Genomic DNA, 26,851 nt, shown 5'->3' with positions numbered 1-26,851 from the left:
AGAGCATCCTATTGTTAGTGGAATATTTCTCTTTAATAATTTGCTTCTCTTCATACGTTGTGAATTGGTACAGAAACAGAACTTCTGTTTTTGATGCTAATGTATAATGCTGAAAGGTAAAATGGATGTTATTCAGCTTATGCTGTAGGTAACTTTAAACTTGTACATAGGAGACAGAGCTAAAAAGAAATTTTAAATTAAATGTGGGGAAGTTAAGACTTTAATACATGGCTTCTTGTTCGTGAGTTTTAACTGAGTCAGTCTTATTGAAAGTGCATTTATTTTGGACTTTTTTCAAAGTACTGTGAAACTCAAAAGCTTGGCAGACTTAGCTTCTTCAGTGTTAATGAGATTCTTCAGACAGAAAAAAGGGGAGTAAAACTTGAAAATACTGTACAGTCTGGTTATTTTTGCCATGTTATCAACTCTTGGTTATGTTTGATCTATTTGCATACCTGTGACTTCAGATTTTTGAGCTGAAGACATGACTCTGAAGTGTAGGCATATTTTATATCTATTGCCCCAGTTAGTTTTAGATTTGCATTGTATCTTGTGAAGACAGCTTTATTCACACTGCAGCTAGCATCTTAAATAGAGGCTGCTTTTAGAGCTGACCTGACTTTGCACATGTGTACAACTAGTTCTTCAGAGCAGTAAATTCTGCTGGACTTCAAAACAAAACATTAAAATCTTGGGGTAAGATACAGACTTCAGATACTACTTTCCAATGCCAAGGAGATGTTATCTTTATGTTCATAAACTAGCAAGCAGGATATTGTGGTTTAAAATGGAATTGTAATTTTTCCCTTTGGTGGTTGTCTTACTTAGATCTCACCTTGGGTTTAGATTTGCAGATGGCACGAACTGGTTGGCAGTGGAAATTTTTAGCTAGGGGTTTGAGAGGTGAGGTTTCTCACTTCTACTTAGTGTTAATGAGTCTCTCCAGGGGTCATGACAACGTGCTGGTTGTCATGGGGGTCCTCAAAGAGACAAGTTGTGAGGTAACTGAAGAGTTACACAATTGTTTTCTAAACGAGTAAAAGTGATTCTTCAATTTCCTATTTGCAGTTCTGACAGTAAGTGTAGGTTGAAGCTTAGTTGTAGCTGAGTGCAAAAAAAAAAAAAAAAAAAAAAGCATGTGCCTAAAACCTCTTATTAAAGTATTATGTCAGAAAATGCTTTGAAAGAATACTTTTTTTCAGATTGGTTTGGAGAAAGAATATAATCTCCGTGAGCAGGCCTATAATTAGATGGCAGATTAGCCTGTAGCTGTTGAGGTCAGTGACAAATTTGTTATCTTTAAATAGTAAATAATATGCCCAGCATGTACAGGATGGCAAACAGTTCCTACCCTATGGAGTTTCCTCCTTTATGCAATCAAAATGAAAAAGGTGGTTGGGGTGGTGGGGAGGGGAAGACAAGGTGTGCCCAGAAAGTAGACCTGCCCTACATTACCAGTACTGTTCAGGACTGCTCCCGTTGATCAGTGGTTTTTGGTCGGTTCTGCTACAAAGAGCAACAGACTTTGAGGGAAAATACAAGACACAGTAAATCATTGGAAAATATGTTTATTTCACTCTTTACCTATATTCTTTATAAATGTTGTAAGAGATCAGTTTTTACTGAATATGGACAGAATATTAAATGCCAGTAGCTCCTTACAAATACAACCTTCAAACTGTGGAATACAGAACTTCACGTAGCATCCGGTTTTAAAAATACAAGAAATCCTGTAGTGATCAATGCATAGCTACAGCTGGTTGAAGGGGACCAAATCCATTGAAGAGGTGATTTGGTTCCATTTTACCAGCTTTAGCACAGCATTGGAGTGCAGGAAGGTTATAATTCAGTAACATGTTTTTAAGTACGTGAACAGTTCACAAAGAAAACATGGCTTTCTTCTGTGTTAGATGTTTTGTTTCTAGACAATGCAAATTTAAATTCCCTTGCTAATTTAGAGATTGCAAAATGGAAAGCTGTATACACAAAAGCCTGTACGGTATCCAGGTTTGTTCCTTCCTAAAGTATTTGCCATAGGATCTTTGGATGAGTCTCAAATTATAGTTACAGTTTTAACTTTTTTTCTGTCTGCAATAATGAAATTCTAAAGTACTGACCAAAAACTGTCATCTTACAATTTCTACTCATGTAGAGCTCCCTTGCCTCTCTATGTTAAACTTTACTGGGGAAGGAGGTTTCAGTTTCCCCTACCCCCCTCACCCCCCACCCCACCCCCCAGTTCATTTTCTGGCAGGTTCCCTTTTGCAGCTGTTTTAATGCTGTAGTTGATTACAGCATAAGTATAAAAGTCAAGTGCTTTCAATGCCATTACTGTATCTCTGGTTAGTATTAACTTTGTAGACATTATTATATAATGTAGCAGAATGGATTATTATTTTTTTACCCTGATAATATACGTAAAAACATTTAATGCCAGAAGAATACAGCTTTTAAAGAGTAATCTAGGGTTGCATTTGATTTCTTCTAAATTAAGGTCCTTAATACACTTGTGCATGCTCACGTAGCTTTCTTATGTTGTATGTGGAATTCTTTTTGAGCTTTGACTGCAGTGAGAAGTAGGGGGCAACCTTAGTTCAAGCCATTCACTAGTAATGTGTATGTCAAGTATAGTCTACTACATCTGTTTGCTGCATAGTCTGATGCTGGTGAGAAGATTTATGTAAATATATTCCCAACACCATGTATCCTAATAGAAACATAGCAGGTGTGTCACTTGGACTTAAGCATTAAGATGGCTATAAAATTAGTTGCTATTTTTACCGGTTATACAGGAACCGTTTTACAGATACAGCTGCTCAAGTGCGCTTTTGGATGGCAATACAGTTTCATGTACTGGCCATATCGGGACAAAAAACGGCCATGGAAAAAAAGCCGTGTAGCATTTGATAATGTCAGCATCTGTTATCCCTGTCAGTCACACAGTTGAAATGTTTGAGTTACAACTGTGTCAGCAGATGCCCAAAGTTCAACGTGTGCTCAGTTAAAACTGAACAGCTGATCTAAGTGATGGATGTGACATTTTAGAGTGACTGGATATGTATTCTTAGGATATGTTAACATGAACTAGCAGGAAGTAATGTCAACATATAATTTTAACTTTTGTATCACTCGAACTGTCATTTTGTTTTGGAATAGTGTTGCAATGTTATACAAAGAAGACAGGAAAGAACACAACACCAAGAATTGTTACCAAAATCCTTTCAAGTTAAATTCAAGCTGTTAAAAAGTTTGTCTCCTTACATAGTGGAAGCCAAATCAATTGTTGGGGAGGACAGGAAGTCTTCAGGAAAAGAAGGAAATGCTTAGGAATTAACCCCTCTGTAAAGCTATTGGTAATGCCAGATTGCCTCTGTGAGGATGTTGAAGTTCGGTAGCATCGCTCCATTTAGAAAAGCTACTACGGTTTGATTTGTTTCCCACTATAAACTGGGTTTAAATTTAAAGATACTGTAGTCCTCGTGCCAGAATATCTGCTCATAAGAGAAATAGCTTTAAAACAAATATTAATATCTTACTTAAGAAAATGGTTCTGATAAGATAATGTTTCTTCTTGTATATGTTGTTCTGTAGTTTGAGATAATAAAAATAGCATGCTATGTATAGCTATTTGAGAATTACGTGAGTGTTCAAAAATAAGACCTGAAAATTGTGTATTGATTTTATTTATCTGGGAGGAAAAGAAACAAGAAACTTTAGTCAGCACAGGGATACAGTTAAATCTTTTATCTGGGCCAAATGTACCTACTTATCATGGACGTATCCTATTTAATAACTGCTTTTAGAAGGCTGCTGTCATGAATATGAATGGTTGGATTGGTGAGCCAGGAGGTCTTTCCTTGTATTTTGCCTTGTTCCTGAATTGGATGTTGAGTGTTTTTACTTAGGGATATGGTATGCACCAGTATATTTTAATTAATACTGCTTTTAGAACTTGAAACTGTTGCAGGATTATTTTTCATGTGGTTCTTAAAATTTTCTGGATGCTGCAAAGTCACATTTTCATGGCCAATTTTCTTAGACTTGGATTTAAGATAAATTCAGCTTACTTGAAAATAGTATTTAGGATAATTTGCCTTTTAGGTTGTAGTTGTCACTTGTGTTCTCATTTAGGAATCTGTCAATAGCTCTAATTTGCTGATTAGCAACTGTGGCCTAGAAATCTCTGTATTGTCACTTTCTGTGCATAAACCTGACACTGCACTTTGTATCGAAGAGCTCAGTGAGCATAATAAGTGCTGATTGGGAGAAAATTCCAACTTAAGTCTCATATATTGCAGAAGTTATCATACTCAATTATTCTGGATATTCTTTTCTCTAAATCGCAGCCTTAATTTCTTAGCTGTTCCTACTTGTGTCTCAGTTGCAACCTGTAGATTAAATGTTCTTTGGTAGGTGTAAATTTGAATGTTACCGTCTGAAGTAACACAGAGCCTGGCTGTGATTAGTAGCACAATGGCTTTTTTTTTTAGTTAGATACTTTTTGATAATCAGGCTTTTAAAATTAGTTTCCTATCTATTAAGTGAGGAGTACTAGTAATGATAAATTTTGCAGCTATGCTGCAGTCTTAATTGGTGCATTTCAAGCATTCATTTCCAGCCTTGTTTTGAATTCTTTGTTTACAACTAATGTTCTGCTTATCAGCTGTTAACAATTCTGCCTACCCACTCTTATAGTCACTTAATTTAATGTTTTGTGATTTGTTACTAACAAGTATGAGTTATTTTGGCAATACCAGCTGACCCTTAGCAAGCCAATTTGTCACATGAATGTCATTCAAACAAGAGGGAAACCTGTTTCTTCCAACAGCTGTTCAGTTTCCTCTTACTGGTCGTTCCGTGCCTGCCAAAAATACATACTTCTTTACATTCCATAGCATTGTATGTTCATATGGGTACATAAAGAAGTATGTACTCTGAGCAGGTACACACACTTTTGCCCGACTACCTGTCGGATGAACCTGAAAATTATTTTGCTGCTTTCTGTTGCTGTTGCTAGGTAAAACTCAGGCTGACAATTCTTTGGAAGAGCAATGTTATGATTAACTGGTATAGAAATAAACTTATTATTCTAACTGAACTTTGTAATACAATTTACCTGCACAGTGGCTTAAAGCCGGTTATAGCTCATTGTTCTGGGATGGCATGGACATTAGAAGTGCTTTTCCAGATTTTTGCAGCCTCTTGCTGTTTGTTCTGAGTGACCACATTTGAGTGGAGAGTTGAATCTCTGGTAGCTTTGCAGTGTATTTTCTTGGAATTCGTAGTTGTATTCCACTGTAAAGACTTCAGCTTCCTCCCAGGTCTTCTAAAAGAGTTCCATGCTGGTGTACAGTTTGCATCTAGTGTCCTGAAGGGAAGTACACACTTGTCTAATATGGCAGTTACAAACTTTTTTCCTACCCTCCCCAATCCCAATTCCATCTCTTTTGCATCCCATCCAGTATTCTGCGAACTCTTTGCAGGTTTATACTTATCTCTGCTGTAGTTCAGAGTGGTTTAAAAAAAAAAAAACCCAAACCAAACAACAGCACATGCCACTGGTGATCCTGCTTATCATAAAGATGATGACATTGAATTAAGAAAACAACCTCTAACTGCTGTGACAGTATTTGGATTGTTAGGCCAAAGGTCACACATGAAAGCTAATACCTATTCAGTACTTCTGCGAGCAGTTTTCTCATTTTTTAAAATTGGCACTCACCTGCTTCTGTCAAAATCTTCTCCACACTTGAAATATTTGTCAACTAAAAAAACAAACAAACCCCAAACCAAAACCCTTAAAGAAACAAACCCCCAGTATGTGTTTGACTTCTAAGGGGCTGCCAGATATAGCTTATGGTTGCTTAATTTGTCATTTCAGAAGTTGGTCGGGTTTACAGTAAAGGGTAAGCTTCGTCTGTACGACGTTAGAAGGTAAATTTGAAATAAACTTAACAATTAGTAAACGTAATAGTCGTAAGGAAAGCTGAGAGCAGAGGAAGGAAGAATTTCTGCAGCTCATGACAAAAACCTAGTGCAGCTGATAGAGAGCAAATCAGAGTGTAGCAGTAGCTAGCACAGTACTACAAGGAGAAACAGCAATGCAGCATTAGAATCGCAGCAGTCACATTCTAGTTTAAGTAGGTTGTTTTCATGTACATCTGAGATAAAGCACCTTGAAAATTTTGCTTAGTCCTACTTGAGAACTCAGCATCGCACTACCACACTGTTTATTAGATTTTCTTTTCAAAGTTGGTTATCTTTTAGTTGTGCATAGGAAGATATGAACATATTTCAACTGAAATGACAACCAGCTAATGGCATTGCAATTTTTGAGTTTTATCTTCTTCAAAAAGAATTCCACCTACCAAGCAAGTTGGGGTTTTTTCTTTCCTATGAAATTTGGACTAATGTTGTTTTCTTTCAACCTGCTCTTTACACTACAAATGCTTGATACTTTAACACACTCAAATTTAAGCTGTTTCCCAGAGTATAGGGATTAATATAACAATTAAAAAAAACATTCTAGTAAATAAGATAGACATGCAGAAAGTCATAGGCATCCTTTAAACGTGCAGAATAATGCAGGTCTCCTGATGTTCTATTACCTGTAAGCTTAGTATCATGCAGCATTTGCAGTTGGAAGAGAGGTAATGACCTAGAGACACATCAGCAGCAGCCATCTCATCCTGAGTGCTCTCTCACTCTATTCGCTGAATCAGCTCTTCATTACATGGGGGGGGGAGGCAAGGGGGGGCAGTGTCGGTGCATACAGTACCTCACCACCTTAAATAGATAAAACTTAAAAGGAAAAAAAAAAAAAAAGAGCATTAAGACTGGTGCCTAATTGGCACCTGCTGCCTTTCTTGGAATACTAAAATATGGATGATGTTGTATAGAAATTATACCTTATGTCTGCTGGACTGAGAGTTAAGGCTCCAAGGATAGATGCTAGGAAGCCAAGGGAAGGTGAACTTAGCCCACTGTCAGATGAAAATCATCACAGGCAAAAAGAAAAATAAAAACCCAACAAAAAACCAAAACCAAGCCCCCAAAAGTTGGAGTTGCTTCCAAAAAAAAAAAAAAAATTAAAAAAGGCACACAAAAAAAGCGCGATCGTCTCCCCCCTCCCCCGGCAAATATTGGTTTCTTCTAGTTCCTTAGATATTGCACTGCATCTTTTCTTGCTTGAGGTTATGTTTCCAGGCTTAACTGTAGGCAGGTCTGTGTTGAAGCTACTTTCCATCTTCAGAGGTCAAGTCTGCTCGCGAGGTCAGGGCTCCTGCACGCACACTACAGAAGACACTAACCGTATTTCCCACTTAGAGGGCACAAGCAAAACTGTTACGGCTTTATAGGCAGCTAAGCATTTGAAACATGCACTCCCAGGCAAACGGGCTCTCTTGTGCCTCTCTCTTCCCTGACCATATTTAGTCAACCATTGCAAAAAATAGTCTCTCAGCTGTCGATTGTCGATCCGGGAGCGGAGGGAGCTGCTATCCAGCGCTCTGCCTATTGATTGTGCAGCCTGCACTTCCACTGCGCTGAGCCATTTGTCCCCAGGTTTTTTTAGCAATGCCAAATAAAGCGCTCTCTCGTGTTTCCAGTTAGATTTCCCAGGTTTTCACTGAGCTTGCGCTGCTACTAGTAAACCCTGATGAGGTTGTCACTATACTTAGAAACATGGGGTGGGGGGTGGGGGGTGTCGGAGAGAGAGGAGGGGAAAAAAGGCAGCCCTGCTAGTAGCAAGGCAAGGGCTTCACGCAGATACAGAACAATAAATACCAGCGCTGCCGCAGCAGGTTGTGTAACCTGGTTTCTTGATCAGTGAAAAATGCCACGAGTAAACGACACGCTGATTAACATGAGGTCTAAGCGGCCTTGTTCTGCCTCTGCTTCTAAGTTCTCGGCCGCAGATGGTACTGTTATTTCATAAAGAAGAAGCTGGCGCTGATTTGTGGCCCCACGTTTCCATACTCGAATCAGAAATGATTTGAAAAACATTTAAGTAGTAAACTCATATAACTCCATACTATTATGTTTAATAATTCTGTAGTGTTTTGTTTATAATGCTTAGCCATAAAATTAATTTTTGAAAAGTAAACGCATGCGTAAATGAGGTGCTGATGTTCTTTGGAAAAAAAAAAGCTCAGATGTTTTAGAAAAAAATAAAAGAAGAAATAAAGTGAACAGTACGCTTTGTTAATCTTTCAGGTGTACAAAATTGGCCTGTAATAATAAGACTAATAACTACACATTTAAAATCTGAAAAGAGGGATTTTCCTATTCATAGGGAGTTTATGCAGTGTTTTCTTCAGAAAAAAGTAACTGAAACTTAGTCATTTAAATACAATAGTCAGGAACCCAAATACTTCAAGACTGTCTTTTTTCAGCCAAAAATTTTTCTGTTGCTTAGGAGGAAGAAAAGTAAAAAAGCTGAAAATCTCTTGATCTAAAATTACATTAAAGGAAAATGCCTTCTCAATGAATATTGATATATTTAGTGGTTACTAATATATTAAAGTTTAGTACTGTGGAATAGAGAGTGAATTGCAAAGCCCTGAACACAGCACTATCTTGGATTTATACTTCCCTTGCTTTCTGTTGTGTTGATTTTGTCCTGTGCTTGGTAGCTGTTTACCCTGTAACTTCTGTTGCAGTGCAGCTTTCTGGTAAAAGTCACATATTATTTTTTTCATTTCTCTTTCTTCAATTTCACAATCATATGCTGAAGACAAAATTGTTATGTAAGATCTAGGCTAATATAGAACACATTTTTGTGAATTCCATGTATATTTATATACCGCATTGTTTCTTTAGTTTCACGTATATTGACAGATTTTTTTCAGATACCAAGTGATACTTGAAAATGCGAGGGACAAAAAGAAGGAAACAACCTGCCTATTTAAACTTGTGCTAACTGAGCCATCAGTCAGATACAAAATATTAAACTCTAATGTAAAGATACAGTCTGTTTGGTAATACCAGTCTAAGGTATTAATCTATGCTCTGTTACTCGTTCCTGAGGGATACTTCCTTCTTCGTTCTTCCAGTGTGACTCCCTGTACTGCGCAGGCAGTGTGGTGGGAACCAGATGAGGGAACTGATGTGGCTTGAAGTTGTGTGCTGACATACGCTTAAGATCATGTCGTTGCCAAAAATAGCGCTGTCCTGCTCCTGTGTTACTTCTTGCGCTATGTTGGTACAAGTATTCCTTCGCTTCACAGTGAGCAGGCTCAGGGTGCTATCCTGTATGAGAAATAATCCAACAAGAAGGGGTGACTTCTTAGATGCTGTGTTAGGACCACTTTTTGGGTTGGTTGTTTTGGGGATTTTTTTGAGCAGAGGTGGTAGTCAGAGAAGAAGAATGGGTTTAGTAAAAAGTAGTCTTGCTTCTGTTGTGTTGTAAAATGCCTGTCAGACTATATAACCTTAAAAGACAACTTTGCAATGGAAGCTGTCTTCAAATCTGATCTGTTCCTTCAACTGTTTGAGGATGTACCAGTGAAAAAAGGTGAACAGGTTTAGCCAAGCCAGGGGTGGGAATAAACTGTGGCTCGGGCCTGCTGGGGAGTGCTTCAAGCCAGGATTGTTGTAAAATACCTTGTGAAATCATGTCACACTGAGCCAGTGGAAAGCTGACCTGAGGGAGCAGAATGACAAGGGAGTAGAGAAACTTGTAGTAGAAAGTGCACTGAATCATTACAACCCCTAGAGATACGATTCCTGGTAGGTTTATGCTGATCTAAGACGTTTCTTCTGGAAAGGGCAGTCTGCCCTCACTGCAGCTCTGGCTTCATCATTTCCTTACTCCTGTTGCTTCTAGTGATTGTGAAGTCGTAGGGTAAATTGGGTTATTTCATTGATCTGTCTGAAAGCAAACTTGCCAAATCAGGAGTCTGGCAGGTTGCTTCACTCACTAGACAGCAATGTGTCTGTAGAGCCAAGATAATGCAGGAACTGAAGTGCAGGGATAAGTGGGATTGTGTCTTTCAGTAGCAATTTAAGTTAAATGTGGTATGCTGATTGTGAAGTAGCCTCTGTTTTTTCTTTATGCTTAAGTATCTGTTCTTTAAAAAAACAAAAAAAACCCTGAAGACAAACAAAACCACCCTACCACCCTCACACAGGTTCCCTACTTTCCCCATTTAAATCATTCTGCAGTCAAATTGCAGCTGGTAGCAGAGAATCTTCTCTAGTTTTTCTTTATGTACTTTTTAAACAGGGTGGAAGGATGCCTTTGCAGTTAAGAATGCTAAATCTGGAATCTTTTATACAACAATGTGCTAGTTTCATCTTGCTTACAAGTAGTTTGATCTTGTAGGTTTTTCAAATAAATCCATTATTGTATGTGGCATTCTCGGGTAATGCTGATGAGCATCTGTAAAAATTCTAGGAGTCAAGTACTGCATAAAGAAAGAGATTTTATATGTAGGTTGATAATGAATAGTATACCACATGTTAAAATGTTTGGTCATAACAATGATTTATTTTTTTTTTTTTCTTGCTACGTCTAATATTGGTAACCAGTGTTGAAACCGTTGCCCTGTGGCTAAAAATGCATCAGGTCTGTTATGCATTTTATGTTGCAGATATAAAATCAGTGCTGTTGAATTTGTATTCTGCTATTATAAATAACTTAAATAGATCATATATGTATTAAGCTGTGGCTGCAGACCTCTAAAAACCTGAATTAAAAAAAAAAAAACATGAAAGAAATGTCTCAAATTAAATGTAACACAGTATAAATGGGTGTTCCTTCTACCAAATCACTTCTTCTAACTATTAGAGCCTGGAATGTCATTTTATGGGGATGAGTTAGGTGAATTGTGGTGGTGTTATGAGTTAGTGTACCCCCAACAGCTGAGCTGGGAAAAGCAACATACATCTTGATTTAAGCACCTGTGTTTTCTCATTACCTTTTTGACTGAGCAGGTGTTTAGTTCCTATGAAGGAAGAACTAGTTTCCTCATCCCCTTCAAAGCTTTATAGACAGCTTCCTCAAAAAATTTCACTAGTGTCTTTCTTTGATTGTCCCATCTAGAAAATTTCAGAACTTGCAGAAGATCATCCAACTGAAAAAGGCCCAAAATCTTTCAGCTTTATGCTGACCTGAAAATACCGCAGACCAACAAATATTACAAAGCTTACCTGTTACAGTTTTTTTATTAGTAATAATCTTTACATAGCATAGCAATGGTGTCATTTCAGTGTTTCGATCAGAGCTTTAAGCATCTTATCAATAATCTTTGCAGCTACTCAGCCACGTAATCTGTAACAGCTGAATACACTGAAGATGATAGTCTGAAGAGTTTTCTTCAGCTGATTTCATGGTCAGTGTTACCATTATACTTGGTGATTTCTTGACCTTTTTGATAGGTGAAAGTGAAAGTAGTCTGTGGTCTGTTTTACTGTATACAAGATGAAAACAAGTTTTCAGGACTCATCTGTGTTGTGGTCCTAAAATGGAGCAGTACAACTTGGCTTCTTTAATACTTCGTGTGGAAAAGTGAATCAGAAATTACTGTGTAATTACGTGCATGCAACATTAATTCACTAATACGACTTTTTATGATACTATGCATGCCTGTTCCAGTGAGTATTGTTCTAAATGATAGCCACTTAGCTGTCAAAATTTTGGCAGCAGCTCTAGAAAATCCTGCAAAATAGAATAGCTGTAGGAAGGAAGGCTGCAGTGAAGGAACTTGGGCGTTGAAAAGATCTTGTGCCTTGGAAGAAATTACTTTTCAGCTAATGAGAAGGAGGATGCAGCCGCTGGGCATCATACAACAATTTGCCATTTGTAGCATGTTAGTATCTTGCACAATTTTAAGGGGTCTTGCCATAAAACCATCCTGCCATTCTGCTGCCCAGTAGTTTAGCACAGTCTGGAAGAGAGACAGATGTGGTCTCCACTTGCATAGGCAGAAGCAACTGAGGAGTAGTTACTGGCCCTCTGATTCTTTGCTGTGAAAAGTAAGATAAAGATCTATTACACACAGAAGCTGTTTGTTTTGTTGGTACTTCTGTTTTTTCAGTAGTACCAGTACATGTTAAAAGCATCCAAAAATGTAGCAGGCATCTCATTTATATGAAAGCAAGATACCCCCAAATATTTTACGGTTGAACTTCAGATGAAAGTTTTCCTGGTATTTGACAGTAAACTAAATAGGAAAAGATGTGAAAGAGGATCTAGTACAGCTAGCGCTCTTGCAGATATTAGGATGAATGAGTTTTTTTCATAGCATACAAAATATTAAGTCAATTTACTTCTTTTCTTTCAAAGATGAGAGTCGTTAAATGGCAATAATAATGTTTCAGAAATATATTCATTTCTTGATGCATCTGTTAAAGTGTGTGAATGTACTTTAAATTTTATTTATTTGTGGAGTTGACAGTTTCCTTATTTCCTTACTGAAGAAAAGGATATAAAATGTCATCTGAGTTGATTAGGACAGCTCTGTGTTTAGTGACTAAAGCTACTTTGGAGACAAGCTGGCTATAGTTACAGATACGAGAGTAGGTGCCTTCCCATATAGCTGTAGCTGCAGTTGTAAAACAAATTTCTTGACCTTGGGTTTTTCGTTAGGTTGTTGTTGTCCTGCCTTTTACTGGTCATTCACAGTGGTCATATTGCTTCTCTCAGTCATAAGGAATTTTCAGGTAATTTTTGTTACGCTTTTTAGATGATCCACAGTAGATACTCTAGATCAGGGGTCCTCAAACTATGGCCCGCGGGCTGGATACGGCCCCCCAGGGTCCTCAATCCGGCCCCCGGTATTTACAGACACCACCACCCCCCCGCCGGGGGTTGGGGGGGAAACCAAGCAGCCGCAGATGGCTGCCTGCCACTGCATCTGCGCGCCGGCCCCCTGGTTAAAAAGTGTGAGGACCCCCTGCTCTAGAGCTTTACAGGGTCTTCAGAAGCCTGGAGCCTGGCAGGTGAGGATAAAGAGCTTACATGGCACGATACCCTGAGGGAAGCCACTGTAGAAAGTAGACTGGCTGCTTGTGCCACTGGTATTGTGCGCTCCTGAGATGTGTTCTGCATCGGCTTAGCTTTCTGAAGAGCTGATGGTGGTGTGCCCAGATACAGTCCAGATACGATGCAAACCACAGTGCTCCAGACTTGTTCCCTCTCTAAGGCAGCTAGAAACAGTTCTGATGTTGCGAACCAGAGACATATTTATATCCCAGGCTTGAAAATACATAATTTCATTACAAAATAAATGGTGTTAAACAAGTACTAGTTGCATTGTTAATTTTGCCACATTTCATAAAGCTTTGGTGACTTGTATTTTTCTAAATTACGTCCTTAATTTTGGAAATTCCTGCGTAAGTGAATCTCTCAAAGAATTAATGCTGGTGTTTTGCGTTTTTTTCCTCAAAAATATTCAAGTCTTTCTCTAGCACATGACAGAGCTGTAGAAGGTGTTATGAATAGAAGCTGAGCAATGGTTCACAATGAGTACTGTACAATCTGCTAAGTGTTGCTGTCTTATTTTGCTGTTTTTTAAGTGATTTGGACTGTGAGGAAGTGAGAAGCTTAGTCCTGCCAGGAAGACAAAAAATCCTAAGAGGTTGAGAATGGTTTCTTTTTTATTTGCTTACCTCAAGAAAGCTGTGATTATGGTGGAGTCTAAAAAGTCTGAGGCAACCTACAGACTGCAAAATGCGTTTGGTTGCTGGCCAAATGCTTATTTCCGTGCTGCAGAGGTCAAACCTCCAGCCTGGCTGTGGATGCTCCACATAGCAGTTGGTCATGGGTCTCCTGTGGGCTTGCTTGTGTGATCCTGTGGCCTGGAGATGCAGTAGCTTAGTTCTGGTTCTTTGAGACACCGAATTTGGAGAAAGAAAGTAACTGTTACACTGCAACTGCCAGGATGGTGCGTTAAGTATGAAAGTGAGGATTTATGTTGCGTACTCAGCGCAGTAGCAGGAGAACATGGAGATGCTTAAGAAGTCAGGGTCTGTTAGGACAGCATCCAAGCAGTGTGTAGGAAGGTACTTACTGGTACAGTAGCCTACCTCATCGTAGCCTACCTTCTACTTTTCAGGAGGGCTCATTGGAGTGAGCTATCCCCCGAACCACAGCTTTTTGTTTGTTCTGTAGGAAACCCTTTGGCTTACTCTAAAGGAGAGCTTAGGATTGAATAGCACTGATGCGGTGTGGATGTTCAAGGTAACAGATTTATTGGAATTAATTAGGAGCTCCGCTATTACTTGACAGTGCACTCATCTGTTGAGAATATTTTTAAGTAAAAGCTGAGAGGCTCATTTTATGAGGATATTTATGAGGCTTATTGAGATCCTGTGTTTTCAATATCAGGTGGCTAATGAAGAACTGTGTAATTCAGTTGTAGTATCTGTTGTGCGAGGCATTCTGTGACTGAGTGGTTCCACTTGCATTAGCTAGTATTACTTGGATTTTTATATTTGACTTTTATGAAGAAGCTCTGGTTTTCCTGTAAATAGCATGTTGCTTCGACAGTAGGGAAAGGTGAGATGACAGAAGAGGTGTCCTGGCACAATATTACAGTAGTCTCTGGCTTTCTGTTTGTGTCTGAGGAACTGTTGTAAGGGAGCTGCACGTGCTGTTTATAAAGATAAGACAATAGAAACATTAAGTTTGGTTACTTACCTATTCCAGAAGCTAAGTGAAGGCACGTGAACTTAAGGAAAATTTATTTCTGAGAGAATATAAGATTGAGCAATTTGTTTATCTAGCATTGTGTTATTAATACCCTTACCGCTGCAGTCTTTGGACTTAATGGATTTTTCTCTGCTTTAATACCTATTTGCTTTTCCCTGCCCTTGAATTGGAGATAAAAGATAATAAATCCCCTTCCTTTGATAGGCATCTTGCTAAGCACATATAGAATTGGGGTGGAATACTAGACACTACCATGGTATGTTAAACTCAGTATACTCAGCCACTATCTGTTACAAAAATACTCCACTAATATTCACTGTACAGTTTCAGCATCCATTTTATTTGTGCCCGAGAGATCGTACTCCAGTTTCATCTCAGAAATTGAAAGTCTTAACTGTTACAGCCCATGGCATAAAGAAATCTAATAGAGTGAAACTTGCTCATTAAATAATTAAGGTTGCTATAAGGATTTTGAGGGAGAACAATTCCATTGTCCATGTTTCAGAATTTGTGTGAATACTCTTTTTAAGGAACTTTTTAGTGCTAGATAACATTCTTCTGAAAAACTGTGATTCCCACAGTCTGTTTTGGGTATTGTATGCTTTGTTTGTATGCTTTAACTAGAAGGAACTGAACATGAAATTATTATACTTCGGAGCTGTCGCTATAGCTTTTCACCCACTCCCTTTTTGAAAAAATACTACTGTTAGCTTAGCTTACTTTGTAGTTCTGAGAATGAATATTGTTTTACTGTTGTCCCGTGATCATTTAACAAATACATTATAGGTCCATTTATGCCATCTCTGCATGTTTATTTCAGTGCAATGCGTGTATTGTTGTCCAAGTTACCACGACCATGGATCGTTGACGAGAAGAAAGATGATGGTTACACTGCCTTGCATCTGGCAGCTCTCAATAATCACGTGGAAGTGGCTGAACTTCTGGTGCATCAGGTAGGACTCTCCTCTCAGGAGGATTTAAATGTCACACTTCATTTAACCATCTGATGTGAAAATAGTTTGCTGCTTGATGCCTGCAATCGCAATGCAGAAGCAGTGGAGCAGAGAGACACGTGGTGAGCTCTAAAGGTCAAACTTCCCTTGAGATCATTACAATGGCCTAACGGTGCAGAGGGACTGCAAAATTTGATACTTTTTGATTCAACAGATCAGCATTGGTATAGTGAACTGTAAAAGTACTTAATCACTTCTGCTCTCAAATCTCCAAACTAGGAGTCATATTCAGGGTCATATTCACTGCCCTAATGGACTGCCTTGAATGTAGAAGATAGTGCTCTAATGCTTTGAATATCGTTCAGGGCAATGCTAACCTGGATATCCAGAACGTGAACCAGCAAACCGCTCTGCACCTTGCCGTTGAACGACAGCATACACAAATTGTTAGGGTAAGTATCTTACTTGCATTAAGCCATATGGTTAATGTTACTTGACTCAAGCTGATTGTAGCTGTTAAGACATGGGTACTTCACGAACATTTGAAAAATGATAAAACAACATGTAGCCATTGAATATTTGTATCATCAATGCCAACTTGCCCAGAAAGTCAGGTGGTAATACAAAGGATGTTTTGGGAATGCTAAATTTTTGTACATGAGCATTATGGTTTTCCCTATGCAGTTGCCAATTCCAGCATCCCTCCTGGTTGGCTAAGGGAGAATGTATTGCTCTGTTACTTGTTTTAAGTCTTGCAGTCCTGTAAAGGGACCTTCAAATTGTATTTTTGATGCCTTTTGCTGATGAGTAATTATTCTTACTCATAGCTTTTGCAAATTGTAGCTAAGTGAAAGATCTTCTCATGAGTTTACCTACTTTTCAGTCTTCTGAGTGTAACTTTCCCTGTTCTTAGCTTGGGAGAGCTATAAGCAGTAACAGGTACCTTACCAGTGAAAGCAATGCTATTTCTGTTCTTTGCCTGCACAGCTGCAAAAGTTAATACTTCAATTTAAATAAACTTTGTTACTGGCACAGGAAATGGCAGTACAGCACAGCTTGCCCATTGTGGCCTGCATGCACTGTCCGTATGGGACCTATGTGACAGTGTTTGGATTGCTAGCGTGGGCTGTTGAGGGTCAGAGAGCACTCACTGCTGCAGAGGATGCTCCCTGTGAGTGAATACATCAGCCTGGCCTTGGCCCTCTGCATAAATCTTTAAAATTTGTCTTGGTAGAATGAAAATCACCTTATACTAAAAACTGTCTCTTATTCAGGCCTAGAGAGAATTGTCCCCCTTACACAGACCTATATCTGCGGTTCTGTTTAGCATTATTTTGCCATAAGGTTTCTCCATATCCAAGGGCTGATGGAAGTGATCCCCTTACAGTGAAACATGTGATATGGCCCTATATCTGGAACTGCTTGCTACCAAAAGAATGATTTCCTAGAGTCAGTGTCATTTGCATCCCGCAGGCTATTTGGGAGCTATATTTGGTGAGTTCTTGTGCCCTTCTGGAACTGACACGGTACCTGGGAATACAATACTAATCTAGCAGATGAGCGGGAAGGTAGGCATGTAGAAGAACAGTATGCGTATTGGACTGATGTGCATGTATCAGAGAATGTCCCTGTAGAGTATCCGTACTTCAGAGTTGGATTAACTTTGAGAAGTCCTAAAATAGCTCATGCAGCCGTGCAAAGAACACGTTGGCTCCGTATTTCAGAATTAATTCCTATTGGATACCTTCCAGGGCTGGGCTGTACCCTCAGGCATCTGTGGAATAGTGGTCAAAGGTAGCAGGGCTCTTTTAAAAGCCCTGCTCCCATGACAAAGGGTGGTGGTTTGCTGCTTCTTTACATATTTATATATTATAACTTTTGCAAAGGCTTTGAATTTCTATGGTAGCCAAGGATTCCCAGTTGCTCTGGAAAGAGTTCTCTTCCAGATTTTCTTCCTGGAGAAACTCTTAAGCAGTAAATTACTAGTGGCAGACACAGGATATGAATATGAGAAAGAAAATCGGGTCACAGTAAGTCTATTTAGAGAGTGTAAGAAGATGGGGAGGAGACTGTTGCAACTATTAGCTGGTTTTCTTGGTTTTACTTGTGGAAGAAGAGTTTGGGAAAGCTTTGGTAAGCTGCAGTCAATGACAGGCAGATATTTCCTTGAAAATTTAAGTTCTGAATTTATTTCAAGCTATTTTTCTCTTAGCCTTTTCTAGACACTGAGATTCTTTGGTTCTGAGAGGCTGAGATCCTTGCAAGCATATAGGTTCTGAAGAGGGAGGTCCCCCTTCTTGTATTCCTGTTTCTAGGCCATGCCTTTTACTTCTGCTGCTAATCGGAATTTTGCAGAGCAGCAAAAGCTCAAAACCAAAGTTAAAGCCTCAGCTTCTGTCTACAGGTTTCTGAACAGCAACGGTAACAGGGTTTAATTTTCAGGAGCAATTGTAGTTTGTCAGCGTGTGTGGATGTTTTGGGTTTTTTTTTTAATAGTATTTAAGAAGGTTCTGGGACATTGAATTATGGGATGGCTGTATGCAAAGACAAAATGAATAGGAAGGCCTGTGCAGCCTTATGCTTGCTTTCATATCATGTGACCTGGAATATGTGTCTAAAATTAGCCTTAAAGATGAGTCTTACAGTTTCTCTGAAGTTTGAGATAGTATTTAATAATGTCATTGGGGTTTATGTCTTCTGCTGAGTAAGGGCAGGCCTAAGCGCGTGCTTAACTACTTTGCTGTTGAGAGGTTACTGTAAATTAAGTTGTAAAGTTTAGCATGGAGTGGAAGTGGCGATTTTCGAGGTCGTTGAAGCCTAATAGTAAAGAATATGTACATGTCTAAAGTATTGCTCACTTGTTCTGTTTCTGATATATTGCTGTAATGTGTTACATTGTTTGTAGGCTATCTTGTAAGAATTAAAGGCTTTGGATGGTAGAAGGAATCCTCTAAAATAGCATCTTTTGTAACACTTCCTCAGCACAGGCAAGAATTAGGTTTCTGCAGAAAAAAGCTTGATATTTCAAAGAGATAAATGCTTCAGTTGAGGGGGAGCCCCATATGTGGAAATATAAGCAAACTCAACTGTGAATTGTAACAAGATAAAAGTATAACCCTTTTGGACGTCCTAAAGCATCCTAAACCCTACTTTCCTGAAATTACTTTTAAAATTAATAAATAGCTTTTTTCGAATTTTAAATCGTGTTCTCTCTCTTTTCAGCTTTTAGTCCGTGCAGGTGCTAAGCTGGATATTCAGGATAAAGATGGGGATACTCCCCTGCATGAAGCCCTGAGACACCACACCCTGTCACAGCTCCGCCAACTCCAAGACATGCAAGATGTGGGCAAGGTAGATACTGCTTGGGAGCCATCAAAGAACACAGTAAATAAAATGCATTTATTTATTCCTTTTTTTTCCTGTACAGTTGTCTCTTTATTTGTCTACTTTCTCTAGTTCTGTACTGTTGAACTGTTTTTTGGCAGCATAAGTTTACATAGGCATTCTGCATTAAAGTGCAGTGTAGGCAAAAATCATACTGTTATATGTGGCTTTTCACATGTAGGCATTATCTTTGTTAAAGAAAAATAGGGTTATTTGTTCAAAATACTATGACAATTCTGTCTTCCATAGTGAACTTGTATGACTGCCAAAAAATCAGAAGTAGTTTTTTAGGAAAGAGAAATAAACAGTATGACAGTACAGAATAAGACTAAAAGTGTTTTCTGTGGTTCAACATCTTGCATGACTTCGTAGCTTTGTTTAGCTGCTTCTATAACCTTCTGAAAGTGTATTCTATTAGAACAAGGCATTCTTAATCTTCGTATGTTTATTGTTACGTATTTTTCTGACAGAGTTCATTTCAGAAGTTGTGCTGTAGTAAGGAAGTAGTCAAGGAAACCGCAGGTAATAAAGGTCAAAATGTTTTCAAAATGTTTGGAAAAAGAAATGCTTACACCTGAAAACCTGTGTGAACCCCATATGCAAAGATAAGGTTTATAGTTGAGCTGATAGGCAAAGAAGAAATAAAATTCTGGAGTGATTTGGATTAAGAAAAAACAAACAACAGTCTTCCTTTAGAGATGCACAACAAAACAGTGGATCAGATTTGCTGAATCATTGGTTACCAGTGTCGTCATATGTTCTAATTCTAGCTGTAGGTGGTAAGATTTTTGTGTTTCATTCAAAAAAAACCCCACTAGTTTCAAAACAGTAATTCCACTGTACAACTGATGTTTTTCAGACTGGTTCCTTAATCTCACTGATTAAGTACACTGGAATAAGCTTTGAAAAGAGATTCAAAACATGACTGGCATATGTAAGAAAATGCTTGTGTCCTTTAAAGTGAGAGGAGGAAAGCAATTGCAGCTCAGCTGTTTCCATGATCTGAAATGGACTCTGAGAGGTGTCCAGAATACTTTGTGTGCATGTATTTAATTGTGAAATGAATGAACAGGAGATAAATACTTTTTCTCTGATTCAGTCGGTTTCTCTGTGGCCCATCTTATCAGTGGCATCCACAATGAAACTAGAATGGTTGTGTTTTGAGTTTTTTAACACAAGAAGTGTGTGTGTGGGGGTGTTACTGTCTGTTTAAATTTTAGTTTTGGGGTATTTTATGTTTCAAAGAATAAAGTTTTTCTTCTAGTTTCATTTCAGATGTATCTTTGGTTTTAAAAAAAGTAATTACACTTCTAGTTCATTTCTATTAAAATACTAATAAAAAAAAAGTGGGAGGGAGGATGCCACAGCAAACAATTCCCTGCATGATTGTATCTTTGCCTAACAATTGCCTAATGCTTAAAAAAATCACGATCAACCAGTACTTCCTGTGTTGGCTTGATCAAACTATTGAGTTGGATTTTTTTGTCGTCCCACTTGTCCCCCCCACTTTGTTTTGGTGCAGAGAAAAATTTTGCATAGCTAATAAATTTGAGAGGTTTAAGTGGTGTGGAGAAGATATGTGCCCTCGGAGAAGAGTTGAAAACTTACTTATTTTAATTTTATGTGGCAGCAACGTAAGAAGTGACTGAAATGTAAAAGATGGAGTAAAGCCTGGTTAAAATATATCTCAAAACTTTTCAAAATGATCAGCAGAAATCTTGAAAATGTTTTGTGCAAAATAGTAAATCAGAACAATAGCTGTACTTATCTACCTTTATTTAAATAAAAGTAATGTAAAAATGCTATAAACTAGATTTAACCAGTAAACAGTTTTAAGAGTAAGCCACCTTTGACCCAAAATAGTCTATCACAAAAAGACAAGATATGAGCTGCTAAAACATGTCCAGGCATCTGGACCTTTAAAGCTATCCAGGGACACATTTGTAATATGTCATGAGTAGAATTGCACATACAGGTGATAGATAATAGAGGATAAATAGGATTAATAATTTAGTCTGGGCTTACTTTTTGTGAATCTGAAGACTTAAATTGATGGAATCTGTATTTTTTTTAATTCTTATTAATTCCTTTAAAGATTGAGAAACGTGAGATTTGTTTAGTCTGAAGGATAGCAAATCTGATATGTAAATCTTTAGTATTTTAGAGCTCATTTTTGCTTGGCTAAATTTTAATTAACTTTGGACTGCTGTCTTGAATATATCAACCTGCTGAGCCCTATAGGATGCCCTTTTGTAGTATAGTACTTCAACAAATAATGATTTTTATTTATTTTTTTTTTAGTTGAATAAACTGAAAGAGAACAGAAACTTCATATGCTGCATTTTAGGTATTTTTCATATTTGGAAAATTTGGTTGGACAGCAGCTTCATTGAAATTCTGCCGGTTTTGCTTTTTGCTTTAAGCACAGTTTAAAATATGAGACAATAATTTTTAATGATATGATTAACATATTTCATAAGTGGAATTATATGAAATGAATTCTTTAGCTTTTGGGTTTTGGTAGTTCCTTCTGAATGTCACTGTTAAGCCGTTGTAATACCTAAAAAACTTTTGTCAGGTTTCTTCTGTTGCTTTTTCGGTAGCCTATTTAAAATGCATGTGTTGGACAGTCTTGATAGTACACAAAGCCCTGCACATGTTAAGTATCAATCTGAAAAGCTTTTCTGTGTTCAAGTACTATGAGCAGTGAACCTCATCTCATTAACTAATTTTGAAGTTTTTCATCCAGCACACTGCAATGATTGTACAGCTGGGAGGAAGAGAAATTTTCTAAACTACAGTCACCACCACCACAAAAAAGTAATTTCAGTTGCTTTATTACAGAGGCAATGTTCCTTGGTCTAGGGTACTACTTATCCTAAACAAATGTATTATTCCCCAGGCTTGTTTAATGTTGTCTCTTTTAATATAAGTATCTTTCAGACCCTTAAACTTCTTTTAAGATTCAAAATGAGGCCACTGTCTAAATCCAGGCTTAAATTCATTGAAGTCAGTTAGGTGTTTACAGATTCAAAGATACATCCATATTTACAATTACTTGGATGATACTTGTACTGTTTGTGTGGATTACACTGAAGCTTCTCCCTCGCAGGTGGATTGGCTGGGTCTGGCTTGTGTTGATGCATCTCAGGGCTAGCACCCTCCACAAGAGGCTTGCTGCAGCCATACTAGGCACCAAGACATAATGGTGGTTTTTGTGCATGCGTGGTCGTTTTGCAGGTTTTTTGGTTGGGTTTTTTTGTTGGGTTTTCTTTTTTTTCCCCATTCTGTGTGCCTGAAATGTTGCAGACTACCAGAGAAGCATTATGGGATGCAGCATTGCCCTGATGTTCTCAAAGCATACAAGCACACCAGAAGTCTTATAGGACTCAAGATTTTGTTGAATAATGTTAATGGCTGTTCCAGGTGGAGAAACCAGTCTTAGTGCAGTGTATATCCACACCAACTGAAGCAAACAATCTGTGTTTGATTTTCCTCTTGCAGGCACAATAGCTGGTTTTTTCAGGAACAGTTTAGAGCTCGTAGAGCCCGTAAGGTCCAAGTGTGAACGGCAGGAGAACTCTTGTCCCAGCAAATAAGAAAGGATTGCAGCAAATTATTCATGTAGACATGCCTTAAAAAACATCTACTCTGCCAACCTCTGAGCAAATCGCCTTTCACTGGGTGTTGTGGTACCTTGGCTGGATTACTGACATGGGCCAAGGTACCCGGGCTGAAGCTAAAATCTCTGCTTTGCTTCAGCCAGTGCTGTAATTGAGATGCAGAAAAATTATCTGAATTAATAAACAAAAAAATTCTGTGATCTGAACACCGCAAAAAATTTCTCTCTAACTTACTGGTTTTCCTGGTACAAAGTCTCTCTAGCTATACTGTTCTTACCTGATCGTAGGGAAGAATGCAGGACCATGAGTATCTTTTGAATTAATTAAGTGACCTTCCAAGAGTCTTGTAGCACCTCAGTAGTACTTACTCATATAAGAACTTCTTACTAGAAGAAGAACATATAGGCTGATGTTTAAAAATAAAATTGCTTCCGTAGGAAACTGGGTGGCTCTGTGATGAGAAGGATAATTTTGCAGTTATCAAGGCAGGGTAAAAACTTCTAATACATACTTTATGTGCTGCAAGACATGGACCCAAACAAAGCCTTTTTCTTCACAAGTCACCTCTGAGGGATGGGGAAATAACTAGAGGGATTTTGAAAACTTTTCTTCGTAGTTCAGACTTGAAAATATGCAACCTTTAGGTCTGCAGTAACACCTATCAATTTTTTAAAATTTATTCCTGTATGCTGATTGTGTCTAAAATAGTACATCTAGTTCTTTAAATGCTAAATGGTTGTTAATCTAGCCAAAAGTACGTAATTTTTAGGGGTGATACTTGATACCCAGCTTTTAAAAAAGCAGCTGCAGGGATAGATCGTACAAACTGAAAGTGGTGTAGAAAGATGTACCTTAGTCAAGTTAGGCACTTAATTGATGGGAAAGAGGTGCGTACAAAATCCTGCCTCTATCCTAGTGTCGAAGCCTTTATAGTTCTGCAATTCAGCACTTAAAACTCCTTGAACTGGAGCTGTCCCAGCTGTGCCAAAGCTGTTCCTTTGAATATAGTCTAGTGTAATTTGCTGAGGGATTCTTAGTGGTGCCAGCAGTTTCGTGATGTGTGTAGTGTGCATTATACTTACATGTTTTATCTAATCAAGCTTTAATACAAAAACTTCTTGGGAGTAGGCCCAGAATGCTTCAGAGTAGGTGAATCCTCTCTGTCCTGGGCTACGGTAGTGAGCCTTCTCTCTTCACTTCTCTATCTGGTCTTGTGAATTGTGTGTGACGGGTATACTAATACAGAAATACAGTAATAGTTGTAAAAGGGCAAAGGAGCATTACATGATCAGGACAGGAGGACAGGTATGTGAATTTAAATCCCTCCAGGCTGAGAAGACAACTGAAATTAAGGCTTTCTTAGGCAGGTGCTTTACTCACTAGATTAAAAGTAAGTGTGCATTCATTTCTCTGCCCAGCTATGTTTTCAGTCCAAGTGTGGTGGTGGTAGCATTTATTTGAATTCAGCTATTTCAGTCTTACTTCAAGTGTATTCTGAATGTAGCCACTGGGACTTTGCCCTTTACAGTGCTTATATAGAAGGACAGCCACTTCACAACTGAGTATAGGTGTGCAGGAGACTGAATGTTTCAGTAGCTGAACTATTCCTTGCTGAATTTTAGTTCCTTAAAGGAAAGTTGAGTATAGCTGACTCAAAATCAAGCAGCCATGTGATTGTTTTGATTTTTATTTCAGGATGCTTCTTTGGGCTTACAGATTTATACATATGTTTGTGTGTGTGTATGTGCATGTGAGCGTGTCAAGTCATTTTCCTTTAGGCAGAGTATTTCTGTTCAGAGAGTCTCTCAAGTTGCTTACATATTTGTTTTCTTTCAGTTAATAATGGGACTTGGCACTCAGGGAGCAGAGAAGAAGAGTGCAGCATCTATTGCCTGCTTCCTGGCAGCCAATGGAGCTGACCTCAGCATTCGTAATAAGAAGGGTCAGTCTCCTCTCGATCTCTGCCCTGATCCTAGCCTCTGCAAAGCATTGGCTAAATGTCACAAAGAAAAAGTCAGGTTGGTATATTCATAAAATACGCGATTTCCAAATCCCTGCTCTCTATAGATTAACTGATGTATTTAAAACATTGTGCCTTTATTAGCAATAGTGTTAAAACATACAAACTTATTCTTGACTTTCAGTGAATTCTTTATTTTCTATGGTACATTGAATGCTATTTACAAATACAATAGTTGAAACTTACACGAGTCTTAACAGGACTTCCATATGTGTTAATATGAGAGGGAGGAGAATGGGAAGGTGGCAGTGTGCAGGTGGAGGTTGGTAGGACTTCAAACCATCCCCGAAAAGTCAGGGGGGAATTGCTGAAAGAATAATTAAGCATTGTGACAGGTTGCCCGGGAAGGTTGTGAAATCTTTGTCCATGCAGGTTTTGAAGAGTAGAATAGGCAACACCCAGTATAACCTGGTGTAGATTCAGTGTTGACACAGCTTTGAGTGACCGACCTCCTGAGTATCTGTCAACTAGAATGATTCTTCTTTCTAGAGGAGTGGTAGGTCTGATGTCTCAGAAGCACTTAACTAAGAACTATGATTTCAGTGAAAGGTCATGTTATCAAGCGCCTGCAGTATGAGAATTTTCAGCTTACTAATTGTCCTAGTTGTGTCCCCCCTGTTGGCTTACGTAATTCTCATTCTTAATTCCTCTATGAAAATCAAAAACGTACTTACAAAATGTCATGAAGAGAGATTATTTTTGTTGATTCTGCCCTGGTGTGCAAGGTGCTTATTTTCTTCAGAGTCTTTCTGTCTGTGTCTGTGCATCTGTCTCATCCCTGCGGCTGTTGGTTCTCTCCACCTTTTATGGGCTTGCGAGGTCTGTAGGAGCGTGTTGGTTAGGTTCAACACGCGCTCCCTCTGCTGGGTCAGCAGCAGCACAAAGAGCCGAGGTGAACTCACTGCTGGAGTTGTGGGGGGTTCTTCAGCGTTGGAAGTATATTAATGATTAAGGTGTCAAACTGTGCAGTTCTGAATCTACAGGGTATGTCTCTACTAATAAAGTAAGCTCTTAGGATGGGAAGGCAGGGGTTTTTATGTTCACGAGATGCTATTCGAACTTGTGTGACCTCTTTCTGTAGAATGTTTTTATCAGAGTATGTGACCTTGCACTCTGGTGTCAACTGTACGTTTGGGAAAATGCAGTTTGGATTGCTTTATGGTAATACACTGATGCCTGAACGCATAGGATTATATAGATAGACAGCAAATTAAGTTGCATTTTAAATTAAGTATTTTTAAAAATTTTGAAGTTTGACTGCAAAGTTTCTTTGTAGTGGTCAGGTTGGTTCTCGAAGTCCATCTATGATCAACAATGATTCTGAAACCTTAGAAGAATGTATGGTGTGTTCAGACATGAAGAGAGATACTCTGTTTGGCCCATGTGGACACATTGCCACGTGTTCTCTGTGCTCACCACGGGTGAAAAAATGCCTCATCTGCAAAGAACAAGTTCAATCTAGGACAAAGGTAAAAACTTCCAACGTTTACTGGTTCTGCTTCTGGTTTTAATGGAAAAGTAAAAAAAGAGGTAAGGGAAAAGTGTAGTATATTTTAAGTGATGTTTTGCCTTACAGGTGCTCACTGGATGGAGTTAATTTTTTATTGAAATGATACCTTGTCCAAACGTTTGTATGTTACTGTTTTCTATTTGCCTATATCCATGTCCTGCCTGCCCCTCATTCTGTCCCCGCCCTGCAATTTCTTTTTTGTTCAGTTCTTCAGACTTCCTAATACGGTCACCTGAGGACGCTTTATGTAAATAGACTTTGCCCCCCCACCTCCCCTGTGTTGAGATAAATTGCTGCTTTTCCTGAAGTATAATTTCCTTCAGTCATATTTGGTTCTTCAGAGTTCTTGTATTCCTTAGGGCTGCTTGGAAAGATGGTTTGCCTGTAAACTGGGTGAGATAACTTCAAAAGCAAGCACATATTAATAATTGTTTTCAGCTTTCACCTTCTCTTTCTTTGCAATCATGAATTTCATTATGCTGTCTTTCTCCTTCAGAGTATCAATCAGTTGTGCCCTATTTTGGGGACCTAATCCTAGTAAGGTACTCGGGTTTTGCAGATGGTTGCTCCCAAGTATTTGTAACATTCCCATTGCTTTTCTGTTTGAATATTCTTTTATTTCCCATAATCACAAAGTCTTGTCCTTCTGTTGCTTTTTAGCTGTTTAAAAAAAAAATAATTCTCATGTTCCACGCACAGGTTTTCTGA

The 26,851-nt window shown here is 38.5% G+C and overlaps 1 protein-coding gene across 8 annotated transcripts in view; it reads left to right on the top strand.

Moving 5' to 3' along the window:
• MIB1 (MIB E3 ubiquitin protein ligase 1) overlaps positions 1–26,851 on the top strand; it is an 83,086-nt gene that overhangs the window by 41,041 nt on the left and 15,194 nt on the right. For 7 of the 8 annotated variants that reach the window (XM_056330848.1, XM_056330847.1, XM_056330846.1 and 4 more), the window contains exons 13-17: positions 15,474–15,606; positions 15,972–16,058; positions 18,829–18,990; positions 24,450–24,631; positions 25,910–26,102. In XM_056330848.1, coding sequence (XP_056186823.1) covers positions 15,474–15,606; positions 15,972–16,058; positions 18,829–18,990; positions 24,450–24,631; positions 25,910–26,102 — 757 coding nt within the window. The remainder of the gene's footprint in view (positions 1–15,473; positions 15,607–15,971; positions 16,059–18,828; positions 18,991–24,449; positions 24,632–25,909; positions 26,103–26,851) is intronic. The other variant, XM_056330849.1, reaches the window with a different exon arrangement.

Source organism: Falco biarmicus, chromosome 3 (assembly GCF_023638135.1).
Source record: "Falco biarmicus isolate bFalBia1 chromosome 3, bFalBia1.pri, whole genome shotgun sequence".
In the NCBI taxonomy this organism is placed as follows: Eukaryota; Metazoa; Chordata; class Aves; order Falconiformes; family Falconidae; genus Falco; species Falco biarmicus.
Note: the sequence above shows the minus strand (reverse complement) of the source record. Positions and strands in the feature narration are given on the sequence as shown.